Source organism: Pelecanus crispus, chromosome 3 (genome assembly GCF_030463565.1).
Source record: "Pelecanus crispus isolate bPelCri1 chromosome 3, bPelCri1.pri, whole genome shotgun sequence".
NCBI lineage: Eukaryota > Metazoa > Chordata > Aves > Pelecaniformes > Pelecanidae > Pelecanus > Pelecanus crispus.
In genome coordinates this window covers 115,201,840-115,219,763 of record NC_134645.1, presented here as the reverse complement: position 1 = coordinate 115,219,763, position 17,924 = coordinate 115,201,840, and the positions used below count along the sequence as shown (strand labels likewise).

At 47.6% G+C, this 17,924-nt stretch overlaps 2 protein-coding genes across 2 annotated transcripts in view; one reads left to right on the top strand and one right to left on the bottom strand.

Annotated features, from left to right (window-relative positions):
* Positions 1 to 5,815, top strand: part of ADAM17 (ADAM metallopeptidase domain 17) — a 35,179-nt gene extending 29,364 nt beyond the window's left edge. The window contains exons 16-19 of the mRNA XM_075707838.1: positions 312 to 390; positions 1,523 to 1,611; positions 2,259 to 2,315; positions 4,172 to 5,815. Of these exons, the coding sequence (XP_075563953.1) occupies positions 312 to 390; positions 1,523 to 1,611; positions 2,259 to 2,315; positions 4,172 to 4,522 (576 nt within the window). The 3' untranslated portion in view covers positions 4,523 to 5,815. The remainder of the gene's footprint in view (positions 1 to 311; positions 391 to 1,522; positions 1,612 to 2,258; positions 2,316 to 4,171) is intronic.
* A 2,044-nt stretch (positions 5,816 to 7,859) lies between these two features.
* Positions 7,860 to 17,394, bottom strand: IAH1 (isoamyl acetate hydrolyzing esterase 1 (putative)). Its single transcript, XM_075707670.1, has 6 exons — positions 17,314 to 17,394; positions 15,359 to 15,411; positions 14,363 to 14,511; positions 13,356 to 13,517; positions 9,832 to 9,950; positions 7,860 to 9,109 (listed from the first exon to the last, which is right to left on the bottom strand). Exons 1-6 carry the CDS (start codon positions 17,392 to 17,394, stop codon positions 8,942 to 8,944), a joined length of 732 nt encoding a protein of 243 aa, XP_075563785.1. The 3' UTR covers positions 7,860 to 8,941.
* Between the last annotated feature and the right edge of the window lie 530 nt (positions 17,395 to 17,924).

Below are 17,924 nucleotides of genomic sequence, written 5' to 3'. Positions count from 1 at the left end.
AAACCTCTCCAGAAACTTCAGTTTTATGTCCCCTAAAGTGGGGCGAGGGTGGGGCAGTTTTTGCGCATTTCAAACATTAAAACTTCATCTGTTTCAGACAGCAATAGAATTGAAACTCTTTTGCCAAAGATAAAGGCAGTAAAAATGGACTGCTGCTACTGGGCATGAGTGTAAGCCTATATTCAGAATGTGAGTCAAGTCCTTCTGCGTCTGTAGCTTCTACTTCATTATAATCTTTGTGTCGTCTTCTCTCTCCATCTTATGCTTAGATAGTGCAAGATTGTTTTGTAAATAAGTGTTTACTTTTGCAGGGTAAATGTGAGAAGCAAGTACAGGATGTGATTGAACGATTTTGGGATTTCATAGACCAACTCAGCATCAATACTTTTGGTAAGATATGTAACCATATCCTTTGGGGGTTTTTTGTAGTTCATGACCTCATGAACCTCTGAAGCCTTGGAGGGAGTTAGCTGGCTGGCTTTTTGTTCACCTGTATGCAAGGGTAGCTAGTAGCTGTGTTTCTGATGTAGGTAAATATATTTTTGCCTAAAGTTTGACAATACTGATCTTGCCTTTTAAAGCTGAAAGGATGGGGGATCACTTTGCATTTTTCCACTCCTTTATTTTCTAGGCATCTTCTAAGCTTGTAAAGGAGATGGTAGCTTCTTGTCTGAATACCAAGAAGTAGGTCAATTAGAGAAAAGTAAACAACAGACAGGCTTTTTAGAGGTCAGCTAGATTCAGTGTGAAGTGGGCCTCTCAGTGGGGTTTAAATGTCAACAGGCTGGGAGAGGAGGACTTCATTTCTTTCTTATTTAAGAAAACCACTGAGGTCACACACCTCAGGCTGTGTGCCGGTGCTGAGTCGCTGCCCGGTGGCTGTGGGTGGGCCTCCTTGCTCTTGACCCCCCCAGCGCAACCCCCCAGCGTCTCACCCTGTTACTGGAACCACACAAAACCTGTTAATAAGCCGATGCTGGGTAACGACTGGGTAACGCCATATGCTCACAGTAATTATCTGGGTTTGGGGCTTGCAATCTTGAGTTCTAGGGTCAAAAAATTGTTTCTTAGCTAATTGTTAAAGCTGTTTAGCCTGCTCAGGTAGAGGCAATTTGTATATCTCTGATGTTCAAATATTTTGTTTGTGGAGGCAGGTAGTTCTCACTTGACTGTAAAATCAGAATTCGGTAACAGACTCGCAGTGTGTGTTGTATAATTGAGAGGGGCAGCTTGGCTGACTCAATATAGCCTGTTCCAAATCAGCTCATATTAAAAGTTACGGCCTGTCAGCATTTCTCATCAGAGAAGAACAGAGGGAAGAAACTGTTACTGTTAACATATTGGATACAGTTTTCTAATATTATACAATGTCTTTTATCTTTGCCTAGTCCTGCAGCCTGTGCTTTTCTGAGCAATTCTGTGGCTTGGCTGGCATAAGCAGTGGCTGCAGAATGGGGATAGATGTGTATGTTCGTGAAACAGTATTTGGTAGGTTACTAACAGATTTGAACTGATTTCGCAGGGAAGTTCCTAGCGGATAATATAGTGGGCTCTGTGCTTGTCTTCTCCTTACTTTTCTGGATTCCTCTCAGCATCCTTGTGCATTGCGTGGTGAGTAAGCTGTCTTTGAGATGACTGCTCTGTTGGATTGAGCTGTAAGAGAACACCCTTTGTACATGAAATGGCAGATGTCTGTGGGAGAAGGTGATGGGAAGTTTTTAGCAAACCCCGGGGGGAGAATCCAGAATATCTAAGACTTACTGCGCCTTCGGTAGGTAGAACTCCTGCTAAGCTCTGCCAGGCTGTGGCAGACCCAGTGCTCCCATGACTGTTCCCTGGAGCCCTTCTTGTTCTTTCCTAGGCAGATTTTCTACCTCTGCCTTCCAAATTCTACCCAAGTATAATTTTGGGAACTGCCATTAGAGTCAAAGTTTTCTAAAGCCCTGCTAAGAAATAAGACACCCCCGTTTTGTGGGGAGCCCCAGAGCAGGAAGTGGTCGTGGTTGAGCTTGGCTGGATGGGTAAAGAGGGCGAGCTCACAGCAACTGAGAGCGTGGGCACGTGGTGTGATGCCGACAGCTGCAGGGGGTTAGAGCAGAGGGTTGCTGTGCCCACGAGCACGCCCGGGGTGGATGGGAAGGCATGGGAGGTAGGGGAAGGGAGAAGAGCCCCGCGCCCTGCTGCATCCTTGCAGGGAAACGGGGGCAGGGACCTTGCAATTGGGAAGCTAATTTTCTTGTTTGCTTGTTTCCCAATAGGACAAGAAATTGGACAAGCAGTACGAGGAGAACACAAAGTCCCTGTTTTGCCCCAGTGTAAGTTGCTGTCTGAATATGAATTGGCAGAAAGCTCTCCAATATGTATTAGAAAATCTGAACCTACGGTGTGTGCAGAGTATTTATCAAAGAAGTGATAATAGACAGACCTGGAGCCCATGCCCCACACTGCAGATGGATGAATCTGAGGGAAATGGTGTTTTCTTGAACAAGCCTGTGTTCAAGCATCAAGCACTGCAGCTTGGCGGGGTCTCATTCTTCCTTCCTGTAAGAGCTCTGCCTTGACCTTGTTGACAAAGCAGCTCTCTTGCAGCAGCCGCAGCTCCCGAGGCAGGAAGCCGCTCTGCTCTGCGGAGCAGCACTGAGCGCAGCAGGTGCCTGTGCACAGGGTCCCCTCAGCACGGGTCATTCAGCAGCTTCAACCACAGACCGCTCGTTCCCAGCCAAGCGGTGTCATCGAAGCACAAGGCTCAGCGGGGCGATGCTGCAGAAAAATCTCTGCAAAATGTGGTGTCTTTGCAGAATGGCTGTTTGCAAGAGTCAGCTTCCTAGAGGAAGGTGTGCTAAAGCCTTCCAGTTGCTTGTGGGAGGGCTGACCTCAGGGTGCAGGGACCTGTCGGTGACTTTTCTCACCTTGTGGATACTGAGCTGGGAGAGAAGAGCAAAAAAGCACCTAGATAAATTTTAATTCCAGTCCAGCACAGGGCACGTTCTGACATAGATTTTCTGGGTGGCCCGTCCAGTGCTTTGACAACCCGGTTCTTACTGATAACTGAAACATGCAGTTAAGGAAGTGCTGTTTTGTAACAGGAGGGGGAAAAAAAGCCTTGCAGAGCTCCTGTACGAGCGCTGGGGGAAGCATACTGAAGTCAAAGACCACTGAGGCAGATTGCCTCTGTCGCCTACTCTGATGTAACTGAAGGCGATCTTAGTTCGAGTCCTCCATAGCTGGTCTTCAGTGCCATAAGAAAAGTCACCTTAGAGCTTTATACCTGAATTCAATCAAGAAAATCCCAGAAGCAGGTGTAGCAATAGTGTGTGGGTACAGTTAATGGGCTCCTTGTACCAGCAACAGTTTAACAAACAAATCTCGTGTCTTTTGGATCTGCTGAGGATTGAGCGGTTGGGAAATGCAGTACTGGTAGCAGGTGAACATCTCATCCTGCCCAGTATTAGCATTTGCTAAGGTTTGTGGGGATTTTTTTACCCCCCACTAATCTCAGTATTTTTCAAACCATGCTCGAATAGAAGCAGAAACCAATGGGCTTTACCTTAATCTGGGTTGCGGAATTTGGGCATGATCACCGTGGTCCCCCTCTGGCCTTTGACCCTGCATTCAGTGCAACTTCTTGCATGGGAAACGGGGAACTCTTCAGGTTGGAAGAGTGGAAGGAGCTGTACCTCTGTTTCCCTGCACTGATGACACCCTCTGTGTCATCTGGCTTGAGCCTGCCTTTCAGCCCTAGGTTTTGCCAAAGCAGTGTTGGGCCCCAGGGGAGGTGGGGCCGAGGTGTCAGCTCTGTCCCAGTGAGGCTGTCACCTGTGGTGCTTTTTATGGAGAAGGAACAAGCAGAGATAAAAAGGCCTTTCTGCCTTTAGTACTTCTTGAGGAAAAGCCAACACAACAAATTACTTCTGTTGCATGTTCCCTTGTTCTTAAGTAAGCGTAAGTCTACTGTAAAATCCAAAACCGACCCCCTTTTCCAAGGCGGTGCAGTGGGTTCAGCCTGGCTAGCACAGGGTGGCCTGTGCCGGCGTGAGGGCAGGCAGGGTCTCTGCTGGGAGGGGAGGACGTGGTGGCCTCTGAACAGCTCTTTCAAACAGTGCAAAAACTGAACCCTGGACTAATCCTGGTTGCATCTCCCACTGACGTGGTGGCTGCTGGTGTCTTGCAGAACGTGGAGATGCTCAGCAGCCTGGACTCTGCCTCTGTTCGAATCATCAAGCCCTTCCCCGCGGCGCAGTCGACGAGCCGGCACCAGCCGCTGCAGCCCATCACAGCTGTGCCCGCCGTCGCCGCGGCACCAAAACAGGACCACCAAAGGATGGACACTATCCAGGAGGACCCAAGCACTGACTCTCACATTGATGAGGACGGGTTTGAGAAGGACCCTTTCCCAAATAGCAGCTCGGCCGCCAAATCTTTTGAGGACTTGACAGACCATCCTGTCGTGAGGAGTGAGAAAGCTTCGTCCTTTAAACTGCAGCGCCAGAACCGGGTGGACAGCAAAGAAACAGAATGCTAGTTTAGAAGGTCTCGCTGCCTTCTAAATGTATGACTTGTGTCTGCAAAATAAGGATCTAAAACCATTTCATTTATATAAATATAAATATATGTATATATATTTTTGTGAGGGAGTGGGAGAAGTAAGGAAGTGACCTACTGCAGATGCTGGTCATGTGTATGACCTTCCTTAAATTACGTTTATTAGAGCATTATATCTTTTAAAAAGGAAAATCCAAACTAAAACTGGCTTGTTTTTTGAAGCTTTTTGGATTTGTTTTTCTATTTCCTTGACCTTTAACATTTCCTTCAACCTGTGGTGCAAAACCGAATATCCTGCTGGATATTGGATTGTGTATATCGGCCTTTTTTATAATTTAATATTTTGTAGTCTGACAGCACTGATAGACAAAATTAAGGGGCTTTTAAAAACAAAATGAAAACACTGCAGTATGTTCCATATAGAGTAGATCATTTAGCAATTTAAGGTACACGTAAGCAAAAGCCTGAACAAGATGCCTTGAGAACAGAATGAGAGTAATGAAACGGATAAAAGTATAGTCTCACAGCATTAAATGAGATGCTTAATTGGAGTCGAGAAGCTTAAGATGTGCAGCTTCAAAATGAACAAAAGGGTCATGCAGAGGCTGTTAAGCCTTATAGGACACATAGAAACGCTCCTCTAGCATGAAAAGTGTTTTGCCTCTAGCAGTGAGGCGGTCTTGTCTTCCAGGAGAAAGAAGTGGAGGAATCGTTTATACGGATGAGGACTGTTTTAACCGGCTGTTTACAGCGGTTGGTGCAGAGATGTTTCTCCAAATGTTATTTTGAAATAGGTAACACTATTGTTGAGAAGTTTGAAGAGCTGAGCCTCAGTTGTCTGTGGTCTGCGGCCTTTGGAAGCTCCCACTGCATAAATGCGGGGAAAAAAATTCACTCTGTTGCAGGGGGCATTTGTTTAAAGCCAATGGCGAATTTAATCAAAGGAATCAACCTTTGTTAAACTTACAGGGCAAGTAGAAGGAGGAGACTTCATGAATTGCGATTCCCGCACAGGCAGTACAATGTGATGCCAAGAGCTGGTGGTTAATGGTGTCCCCTGCTACCCCTGGAGCTCCGTGAGGGGAGCTGGGAGCGGTGCATCAGTGTTGCTGTAGCTCGGCAGCAGATGGACCGACGCGGTGGAGTCGCAGAGCAACCGTTGTGACAGGAAAGCAGCGTCTTGATTCTGCATCTGTTTTATCCCATAATAATCTATTGATAAAACTGACATAACCTGTGCCGAAAGGATGGCGGGCGTACCCCCTCTCCTCCCCCCCCCCCCCCCCAAGGATACTTGTTACACTAATACTTGAATGTGTGCCTTACGGTATTCCTAGCTGACTGGCTGTTGTGTTTTATAGACTGGGTTTGAACTTTTTTTGGTTGTTTTGTTTGTTTGTTTGTTTGGGTTTTCTTTTTCTGATTCAGTGCAAAGTACATGTGTAAGGAGTTAATTTAATTCCCAATACAATAAAAGCTTTTTATATTTAAAAAAAAAAAAAGGTCAGTTAAACAGGAGCTGTTTCTGTGCAGTCCTTTATTAGTTGTTAAGCCCCAAGTTCAAAGCCTGGCCTGCAGCCAGACTTGAGCCCATTATTTCTCACTTTTCCCCTGTGAAGCTGGGCTGCTGCGGAGGGGAGGGGATGAGCAGCTGCAGTAGAGCCTTGCACCCCTGGGACTGCCCCCTCCCTCCGCAGCTGGCCTGGCCCTGTGGCCTGTAGGGGATCATAGAATCATTTAGGTTGGAAAAGACATTTAAGATCATCAAGTCCAACCATTAACCTCGCACTGCCAAGTCCACCACTAAACCATGTCCCTAAGCACCACGTCTACATGTCTTAAATACCTCCAGGGATGAGGACTCAGCCACTTCCCTGGGCAGCCTGTTCCAATGCTTGACAACTCTTTCAGTGAAGACATTTTTCCTGAAGTCCAATCTAAACCTCCCCTGGTGCAACTTGAAACCATTTCCTCTCATTCCATCACTTGTTACTTGGGAGAAGAGCCCAACACCCACCTCACTACAACCTCCTTTCAGGTAGTTGTAGAGAGCCATAAGGTCTCCCCTCAACCTCCTCTTCTCCAGACTAAACAACCCCAGTTCCCTCAGCCGCTCCTCATAAGACTTGTGCTCCAGACCCTTCACCAGCTTTGTCTGGTCAGTTCTGACAGTGAAATTCCTCTCCAAGGTGTGGGTGTGTGCTCAAATGCCTTACTAGGTAGCAAATGTGTAAGTACGTGTTCTCAGCACTAAGGTCATTGCTGCCCAGATGAAGACCAAGCAGTCTGGGGAGCATGAAAATAGAGGTTTGGAGCAGGCCTCAGAAATCACAGAATCCATCCTCCAATCCAAGCTGTCTTCCAGAAACTGTGAAATCGGTACTTGCGCAGTTTGTTGGTAACATCTAACGCAGGAAGATCCACAGGGAGCCTGTGGTGGTTTAACCCCAGTCGGTGACCAAGCACCACACAGCCGCTTGCTCACCCCCCCCCACCAGTGGGATGGGGAGAGAATCAGGGGAGGGGGAAAAAAACACCATAGTACAACCTGTGGGTTGTGATAAAGATAGTTTAATAGGACAGCAGAGAAAGAGAAAGTAATAATAACTATAAAAGAATATACAAAACAAGTGATGCAACCACTCACCACCCACCGACTGACTTCCCCCCCCGCCCCCAGCCAGTCCCGAGCAGCGATCACTGCTCCCCGGCCCCCCCCGCCCCCCCCCCCCCCCCCCCAGTTTCTATACTGAGTATGACATCATATGGTATGGAATAGCCCTTTGGCCAGTTTGGGTCAACTATTCTGGCTGTGCCCCTCCCAGCTTCTTGTGCACCTGGCAGAGCATGGGAAGCTGAAAAGTCCTTGACTAGCATAAGCAGTACTGAGCAACAACTAAAAACATCAGCGTGTTATCAACATTCTTCTCCTACTAAATCCAAAACACAGCACTATGCCTGCTACTAGGAAGAAAATTAACTCTATCCCAGCCGAAACCAGGACAGAGCCCCTGCCGCTGTTCAGCCAGTCTTTAAGCATTTATTACAGAAAGGCCAGTCCGGTTTACTATTCATAACTATTTATAAATCAAACTAGCTTCTGCTCTAGCTCCAGGCACATGAGAAGATACCACCTTATGCTCCAGGCCATAACACTATTACATAGCAGAGGACAGGTCTGGGCCAACCTGTCTCATTTAGCGCGGCAAAGGCAGCCCCACGGCGCTGACGCAGCCGGGCATCGCTGCTCCCCCCATCAGCCTCTGTCTCCCCAACACACAACAAACCCATCACCTGAGGCCGCGCTGTCGGCCTCATCTGGTTTGGGCCAATGTAACTCTGAATACAGCCCAGAATTACGTGGGGGTTGCTAGCTGCAGTGACATACTATTTATTTCTCTTTAATCCATGGTGCAGTAGCATTCTAATTTCTTCTGCTAGCTGGCTGGCTAGCCAATTATTTTCCAACCCACTTTTTTTTCCATGCTTGTTGAATTTCATCTAGGTTTCAGGCAGGTTTTTTTTCAGTTTGTAAAGGTAGTTTTGTAGTTTAATCCTGTTCTCTTGGCCAAAAACTATACGTAGTATGCAGTACTCATCTGTTACATCAGTTGTTAAATTATGAAGGCCAAAGCTCACCTGAAACGTCTCCTTAACTTGGTGACAAATTACATACGACGCAGCGTTGTCAGCAGAGATGCAGACTCTTCCTCGTAGTTTCCTTAAGATCCAAGCTTCTCAAAATGAGCATGTACATCACCAGTTTTATGCTGCCCAAAACCATGCAGTTTTGAAATCTGTGTCTACATGCAAGATACTGCTGCTGGTGCCAAAGTAAATTAAACTTTAAAACCCTTGCTCTGAACTACAACGTATCACTATCAAAAACCTCACTAAAGCTCAAGTAACTGCTTTTACCGCTGTGTTACAACCAAATAAATTCATCTGGACCGACATTAATGTCTCTTGCCAAACTCCACGCTGCTGTCTCTTACCGGCTCCTAGGTGTTTAAAACTAGTAGATAGTATTAATCAAGGTGTAGCGCCCAAAGCTCAACCAGGCCAGGAACTCCTCAGTGCAGCCTCTCTCCCTTGGTCCCAGGGCAGCTGAGACTCCTGTTTTCCTCCGAGTCTTCCAAGAGAAACTCATCCCACAGATGTTCAAACGACCGGCACAAGCAGCACGCAGACAAACCACCCCATGACACACCCCGAGCGGTCTCATCTTTATTGTCCCACGGACCAAGGGAAGGGGACAGGGAAGAGCATCGACAGGGGACTCCTCGCTCCCCCTTCCCCCAGTGCGCGGTGGTTGCAGCGTGCTGCTGGGCACCGGCTGTTTGTAAACAGGACTGGCTTTGTCAGGCCTGGATGCTCTGGCTCGCTGCCGCAGCGGATCTCACAGAAGACTGGCCTCGGGGTTCGTATGGTCCACGTCACGCCAATAAGGAAGCAGTGAAGGAAGGGCAGACAGCTTTTTTTCCAGGCATGACCAAAGTTGTGCTGCTAGAAAGCTGCTGCCTTTTGTTGACAAGTGGAGCCCATCGGACAAATAGGAAGAGAAATCCTACAGGGGAGGTTAAAACCATCTATTAACGTATTTGCTAGTTGCAAATAGCATGTCTTGAGCAATTTTAAAGTAAGCCAGCCAGCTGGTATATGTAGTGGTTTTATTTTTCACTGTTTGTATTAAAATATTAAGAAAATGTTCTGATGGCCAAAGGCACTGCTATTCATCAGGAAAAGGTCACGAGATTATGTGATGCAATCAAAACACTGAGTCTACTGCGCCACTGAACAGCCTGCTGCACCAGGCAGCGCAGGAGAGAGAAAAGATTCAGTGTCCGAATGGGAGCCGCCTCCTTACGGAAAGTCTGCAATCCCTGTCCATGGACGAGCTTGGGTATTTGGCCAGGAGCATCAGGAAGGTACCCGTGCAACCTGGTCTAACTCTGAAGTTAGCCCAGCACTGTGCAGGAGGTTGGACCAGCTGCCTCCAGGGACTCCTTCCAACCTAAACTATTCCATGATTCAAAGTCCAAGGAAAAGGTTATTTACGTGTAATGCACCCAGGGGACATCCGCTAACCAAATGTAATGGCCAGGTTGTATTAAGCTTTGTCTCTCTCAGCCCAGCACAAAGCATTCTGGACTACTTTTTTCCTTCCCTAAAATGTGATTTGGATATATTTTGTGTCATTTCAGTGATAATGCAGCACTACGTGTTCCTCTACACTAAATTATGCATTTCACAATTCATGACAGTTTCAAAGTCTTTCTCATGACATACCTGATTCTTCTGCATCAGTGTCCAGAGGTCGAGCACATCCGTTCCACAGTCCCTAGCTACCTGAACGCAGGCCTGGGCGTATTTGCCAGTGGTGGCATTGTGGCGATTTAATTTGTCACCTATCAGACACAAAGAAAACATTTAGTAATAACGACTGACTCGGTTTGATTTCTGTCTTCTGTGGCACACACAATGCGCATCAGTTCATTACACCAGCGGACATAACCAATCGCAAAACAAATCTGGAGCGCCTCCATTTAAGCGGCTGGCAGCTACAGCTGGTTTAATCTCTTTCAGGGCACCTTTTGGTTTTGAGGCATTTGAAAATGTGTTTCCTGTTAACAGATGTGTAACAGGCGAGAGAGGCAACGGCACCAAGCACACAGCGTAACGCTTATTTCTGTGCTGCTCACACCTTTTACCTTCTGTCAAGCTTCAGGTGAAATCAGTGCACAGATTTAAAACTCTTCATACACCTGCCACTAGCATGTAGAATAGAGTTAAGTAAATGTAAATCTATTTACAAGCTTGCCTTCCGCTTCCTGGATGACAACAAGAGATGTAGCATCTCCTTACAGCAGTCTCATTGTAACATGCTGGTGAACCCGGGGTACACTTAGGTGCAAAGCTTTATTAGCACTCACGACTGCTACGTTTGTGCGCACAGTTACACTGGGAGCTGGATGTTCAGTACGTGCTCAGTGCCAGCTACTGTAAGCCAGCAGTTTTGCACGGACCACAATGAAACTTTAGGGCAGGACATTATTATGTTGGTTGTTTGTTTGTTTGTTTTTTAATGGGACCTATAATGCAATTCATCAACTCCTGCTCTACTCCCTCCTTGCATCTGATGATTCCCACTTCTTCACACTGCCACCTCTTTCCTCCCATCATTTCTTTTCATCATAAAAATATCCTCTGCTGCCTCACCGCTCCTTCCCCACCATGGTACATTTCCAGACTCTTGCTTCAACTTCCTTCCTGGCTCAACTCTCCCACAGACTGAGCGGCCCTTCAGCTCCTTCAGCCTCCACCACGCAGAGCTCCCGTTGTTGCCAAGTTCCCTGTATTGATCACGACCTCACCTCGCCAGGTGAGGTCCTGCAGTCCTGCCCTTTTCTCTTCCTATGACTTCTAATCTAGCAGAGTTGATAATTTCCTATTCTCCCTTTGCCTTTTCCTTCATCGTTAGGATTACTTCTTGACTGTTTCATCTCCTCTTCCATTCTGGAAGCACACAAACACATGCCTGCTCTCAATGTGCAGCTCTGCAGGGGCATGTGCTGGGTCTGTAAGCTAAGAGCGGCAGCCAAAGGAAGCTCAGGGAATACGGGGGTTCCCTGAGGAACCGAGGAGTCCACCTAGAGATTTACCCAGACCTCTGCATGTACCCACTCCACCTGGGAAGGAGAACAGCCACCAGTGGGGAGCAATGGGTAAGGGGACACTCAAGAGACGCCAGATGCATCTGGGTGGGCGGGACTCACCCGAAGGAGCTGCCTGGCACATTGGTGAGGTCAACGCCTACCACCTACAAAAATTCATGGCTAATGGGAGACCCACAGCGACTAGAAGGTTAACATTACACCCATTTTTAAGAAAGGCAAGAAAAAGGACCTGGGGAACTGTCAATCACTCGGCCTCACCTCAGCCCTAGGAAAGACAGTGGAGTTACCTCTTCTTGGGATTCATTTCCAAACACATGAAGGACAAGAAGGAACTATCGACACAAATTTAGCAAAGCCAGACAGTGCTTGACCAACCCAATTGCCTTCTGCGATGAAATGATGGCTATACAGATGACAAAGAGCAGCTCTGACCTTGGTAAGGGCTTTGACCCTGTCTCCCACAGCACTCTCATTTGGAAGCTGAGTTTCTTTTCATGCCTCTTTTCACACATGGATGAATGTTCCTGTGAACATCATGCTCATGTTTCACATCTCTCCTTTGCTCTGATATCCGTCCGACAAAACTAGAAATAAGCAGAACATTTCTCCTGGATACCGGTTGAGGGCAGATGATCTGATATTGCTGCTTACTGTGCCCGCAATGCTTTATTTGTGGTCCACAGTCTGAGATCACCCTGTCTTTTGTTCCGTCCCTAGACAGCACTGGTTTTTAGGCAGATGCTGGTAGATTGAACGCTGTAAATGCAAGTTTCCTCCCTATCTACCCCATAAAAAGGAGAGCTTTAAGACAAAAACGAACTAACAACATTTAAAGTGTTACTTGATAGCTAGGAGCCAGATAAGCAGCACGCATGGTGTGCTCACCTAACAGATCTTCAAAAGGCCAACACGGGTGCCTGCTTTGCAAACCGCGGCTGTAGCAGCCTTAGTGAGAGCTGGGCACACACACCAGGCAAGGCTGCTCTGCGCCTGACCTGCTCCGTATGCCCTTCCCGAGGATCTGCTACTGTCACATATACAGCACTGGCCATGTCTGATGTTTGATCTGACCTGCTACCATCTCACACAATGTGTGACTATTACTCTAGAACTTTCCCTCCTTTTCCAACTGAAATATAAAAACTACCCTGCTGGATGAGACTGAAAGCCCATATAGTCTAAAATCTGTTTTGCACAGTGATCACTGCTGCATGCTGTAGATCCCTAATGGAAAGTCATGCAACAACATAGTCTAATTTAACGCAGTTTAAACATCAGGTCACCTTCAAAATGTTACCGCTTTGATTGCGTACACAACTCAGGATACACAATACCACCTAAATTTGAGAAAACCTTGCAAATACTAAGATGACAGCTCTGTGTTTACCTGAATCTAACTCACAAGCCTTTTATAAACGTGCAAGAACTAGATGAGCTGTCCAAATGGAAAAGAGGACACGCTCTCAGGAGGTATAAACCATCGCTGCTGGAGTCAGTGGGATTATGGCAATTTCCACCAGCTGAGTAACACCAAGTAAGCAGTGCTGTTCTGTCTCTATTTTTAGAGTTAGCTTGAACAACGTAATGAGAAGTCATTTAATCACCTTTTGCTTCTTTTTCAGGGTACTTTTATTAGCATCCTTAGAACATGATATTCTCTGGGGATTTTCTAAATTTAAAATAAACTAGGCTACTAGCTAGCTTAAAATATTAAAATAGCTAGGCTATTACTGCTTATCCAAATAGATGTGAAATACCCTGTGACTATTACAAAATTTTCTAAGGCACACAATGCCAAAATTTCTTCCACCATTCATGTTATTTTGGAAGCTGCCTCGGACATCTCAGCAAAACCTATGTTCTCAAAGGGCAGCCCCTTCTGTCAGTGTTACACACAAAGAGATCAATCAACACTTTCAAAAGGGTGTTACTAATTAGTTGGTAGTTACTCTAACTTAGTTTAGTTTATCCAAAAGCTGGTCAGCAAAACAGCTAGCAGTCCTTTTCCATCAACTCAAAGAACACAACTGCAATCTGGTACAAGCACGAAGCTAATCATGTGTCAGCCTGGGATCAGCAACTTCACACTCTGCCAGTTAAACGCAGAAATTCTGCCCATCCGTATCATTCTTTTACCTTTGGCAAGACACTCCTTTTCCCAGGCCGATTCCTGAAGAGGTGGTGGTGTTATCAAAATAATCCTGTCTTCAGTGATGTCCACTGACTTCAGATACTCTATCATGCTCTTCAAGTTCGCAGCATATTCCTCCAAAGGAACGTGTTGCTTCGGGTTCAGATCTGTTAGGGGATGGAGCACATGCATTAGCGATGTTAAACTGCTTACAGATTTATTACACAACATAACGTGCTTTTTACACAGTGTACGAATGTGGGCACTCATTTTCAGTAAGCAGTTCACCTCAACCACTGATTCAGGAGGTGTCATGAGAAAATGCTATTCCTCAATATCCAAAGCACACAAATCCAGAGTTTAAACACCAGCGCTTCCAACTAATACAAATGAGGAACAAGGGAAAAGAAATCACCCTTTTTTTTTTTTATCCAAAGATGCTTTGTCTTGCAACTTCATATCTTAATATTAGAGCACATAACCACCTCAAACTTCACCTGAAACAAAAGCTAAGATTTTTCACTCTCTTGGATGCAGAGAAAAATGTTAAGATTCTCACGGACGTACAGACAGTCCTTCGTGCACCGAGCCTATCATTTTGGTTAGACTAGCTCTGCGTGCTGCTATGCTTATCTTAAAGAGAATCCAAATGCTACCTTCCCTCATTTCCTCAACCCATCTGCCAAGAACCCATCAGACTGCTTTAAAGGCCGAAAAATCAGCTAGATGCCCAACTCCAATTTGAGGTGCTGGACACACGACTGTAATTCATGAGCACCTTGAAATTTACTTTTAGTATTAAAACTTGGTGAGAGGGAGAGAAATAGAAGGCACTGCATGCTTTAAATACAAATCAAATGATTGAAAACAATCCACTGTAAAAATGAAAAAAGGGCAACTGCTTCGCAGAGAAGTGGCAGGAAAAATCTGTGTAATGTTCTGCCTTTTCTGATAAACTGTAAAACTGTCTTAAGAGAACAGGTCATGGAAAAAAAAAAGAAAGCTACTGTACCTTTCAAAGAACTGTCATTGGCTCCAAAGAAAATAGTAACGGCAACAGTACTCTCGGCACCAGTACTTTTACTGATCAGTCTTGGAAGGATCAATTTAGCCCACCTGGTGTTGTACCCTGAGAGCCCACGGTTCACAACATCACATTTTCTGAAACAAAGACACGTATCAAAATGAACATCTCTCCTCTGCCCTCCAGAACAGAACTTGGGAAGTTCTGAAGCATTCTGCCAGGGCACCTGTCTCCATCCCTTTCAGGAACAATGAGATGTCACACGAGTTTTCAGTGCGATTAGCACCTTATGTTTTGAAAGTGCACCCACAGACTGCACGTGTAGTATTCATAGAATCATAGAATCGTTTAGGTTGGAAAAGACTTTGAAGATCATCCAGGCCAACCATTAAGCTAACACTACAAAGTCCACCACTAAACCAATTAAGGGTAGAGTGATAATTAGTTCCATGTTTCCTGGCTTGGTGGCTGCATTATTTTTTAATGAAAGTAAAAACTAGGAATCATTAAGGTTGGAAAGGACCTCTAAGATCATCAGTCCAACCATCAACCCAGCACCACCATGCACACTAAACCATGTCCCAGAGTGCCGTATCTACCCGTTTTTTGAACACCTCCAGGGATGATGATTCCACCACCTCTCTGGGCAGCCTGTTCCAATGCTGGACCACTCTTTCTGTGAAGAAAGTTTTCCTAATATCCCATCTAAACCTCCCCTGTCACTTAAACTATGAAACTAGAACAACAATCTTGACAATCACTAAGGATTTTTTTCTTTCCACTCAAGCTTTGAGTGGAAAGAAACTCCCAATGATTATTTCCACCAGTATCAGGCAGGTTACTAGTAAGGTAGTTCCACTTCAATAAATAAATAAATGTTAATAAATAAATATACATTAAATATTAACTTGTGTTGGTTTTCTTTTAGAAAAGCTGCACGACTTCTTGCATGCTAGAAATTACTTTTGAAATCTGAGCTCTTACCTGACCAGTCTCTCAGCAAGGGATGCCCCCCAGCCATTTTCCTGGAAGGAGAACTGAAAGCAAGGAACATGGTTAGACCCTCACTGGAAGAACTCGCTCCCCAGCAGTTCGGTCCTACCACCAGCACCCTCCCTCCTCAAAAGCTTTTCCCGTGTGGCATTTCCTCCCTCCCAGCCTGCCCTGTCCCTGCAGAGGTCAAACAGCCCTGGTCTTATCTAGACACCTGACTGGCATCAGAGGCAACGGGGACCATACCTACAGAGGGACAGGCCCTGTGGTCCCTTTGTAACCAAAACTGACTGCTGTCAAGCTGTAGTTTCATTGTGGCTGGTGAGGCTTCTTCCCCACCCCCCATTTTCTACTTTATTTCTAAGATCCACTGTGCCTTCATTCTGGGGAGCCCCTCTCAGGAATTCTCTCTCCACATGCTGCTTTAGAGTGCAGATCAATACCTACCTCTTCTAGTAGTGGAAAAATTAATCCCTTCTCCTTACTCCCACTGCTGCACCATCCTCCCTGTTACAAGGCTCTGCCTGTTCAGAGCTGCACAGTGAGTTGGTTTAGACAACCGATCTCCCGTTAAAGACATCCTTTCAGCCACATCTTTTTTTCATTAGAGCAGTTCTATGACCCACTCCACCATGCAACAGAACGCAGGGACCCAAAATGAATACTAAAAAGCTGGTGCTGCCTCAAAAGAGATGTTCACCAAGACATGGTGAGAGCCACGAGAGGAAATGGCCTCAAGTTGCATCAGGGGAGGTTTAGATGGGATATTAGGAAAACTTTCTTCACAGAAAGAGTGGTCCAGCATTGGAACAGGCTGTCCAGAGAGGTGGTGGAATCATCATCCCTGGAGGTGTTCAAAAAACGGGTAGATACGGCACTCTGGGACATGGTTTAGTGTGCGTGGTGGTGTTGGGTTGATGGTGGACTGATGATCTTGGAGATCCTTTCCAATCTTAATGATTCCTAGTTTTTACTTTCATTAAAAAATAATGCAGCCACCAAGCCAGGAAGCACGGAATTATCACTCTACCCTTAATTGGTTTGGTGGTGGACTTTGTAGTATTAGCTTAATGGTTGGCCTGGATGATCTTCAAGGTCTTTTCCAACCTAAATGATTCTATGGTCTGGTCATGTTGATGCAGAATATGTCTCCCGGGCGGGAGCTCGACACGGAGCTGCACAGAAGGGACGCACCAGGAGCCGGGACAGACGGAGTGCAGGAGCCAGGACAGACAGCAGGCTGTCCTCCCTCTTTTGAAAACCCCCGCAGCCACCAAAACACCAGAAGCTACGCTTTTACCAGAACACACCTCTAGCACAGGAACTCCACAGATCTCTGCAAAAAGGCCCTGAATTTCGTTAAAGGCCCTGAATTCCGTTAAAGGCCCTGAATTTCGTTAAAGGCCCTCAGGTGCGAAAGCTCCTCAACACTCTCATGGGAGATCCAACAAGGCCACGGCTACGCCGGGCCGCACCCCGTTTCACCGCTCTCCCTCCCGCCTGACGGCGCCGGGCCGAGCCCCGCAGGCCGGCCGCCCTCTCTCAAGGCCGGCCCAAGGGACGGGCTTCCCCCGGGGGCACGGAGCTGGCTCGGCGGGGCCCGCCGCTCTCGGCGGGGCCCGCCGCCTCGGCGGGCCCCGCCGAGAGCGACGGGCCCCGCCATCTCGCCCCTCCCGCACAGGCCTGGCGCAGGTGCTCAGGCTGACGCCGGGCCGAGGGGGCTGCTGGCGGGGCCTTCGAGGAAAGGCAGGCCGCAGACCGCGGGGCTGCCGCTCCCGGCACCAGGAACCGGGCTGGCTACGGGGCTCCGGAGCTCCAGGCGGCCACTAAGGGTGGGGGGGGAGCACCGGCGGGGCCCACGGCGGCGCGGAGACCCCGCCGGGCCCGGAGACCCCGCAGGCCGGGGCGGCGGCGCGGCCCCTGAGGGGCTGCCGCGGGGCCCCTACCTCGGTGATGGAGTCTCCGAAGAGGACGACGCGGGGCCAGAGCAGGAGCCTCCCGCGGACTCCCGCCTCCGCCAGCGCCATGGCCGCCGCCGGACATCCGCCAGCAGGCGGGGCGGGGGCGGGGAGGTGGCCGCGCCGCTTCCTCTGCGGCGGCGAACGGGGCCCACGCTTAGATCCGCGTTAAAAACCGGCTTCAAGTTCCAGCGTTTTGTTGCTCCCCCTCCCCTGCCCCTTTCAAGGGCTTCTTGCTGGAAGCGCAGCCGGCCTCCGGGGGGCTGGAGGGGCGGCCCGCCGGGGAGGGCAGCGCTGGCCGGGCTCGCCGCCCCCCTGAACACCCCCACCCCTTATACTGGCTGAAAGCACGTTCAAAAAAACCATGCGTCGTTTTAAAAAGTAAGGTTTTAGTCTGTTCCAAAGGGAGAGCTCCTCTTTAAGAAAAGGCAGTCTCCCTTAGAGGACTTCATACTCAGCTAACCCTACACGATCTGGGGAGGAAAGCTGTCCCTAATTCTGCTAATGCTAACTACACCAATACTGCTCTGAAGAGTATCAGGTGCCAATTTAATCAGCTGAGAAAAGGAGGGGGGGGAAAAAAAAAAAGTGCGTACAAA

Bases quoted from the DNA above. Each gene is read 5' to 3' on its own strand.
- IAH1 (XM_075707670.1), bottom strand. From the start codon at position 17,394: ATGGCGCTGGCGGAGGCGGGAGTCCGCGGGAGGCTCCTGCTCTGGCCC. The intron at 13,518-14,362 runs GTACAGTAGCTT...ATCCCCTAACAG, and splicing joins CAATGACAGTTCTTTGAAAG to ATCTGAACCCGAAGCAACAC. The intron at 9,110-9,831 runs GTATGTCATGAG...CCTCCCCTGTAG, and splicing joins CACTGATGCAGAAGAATCAG to GATTTCTCTTCCTATTTGTC.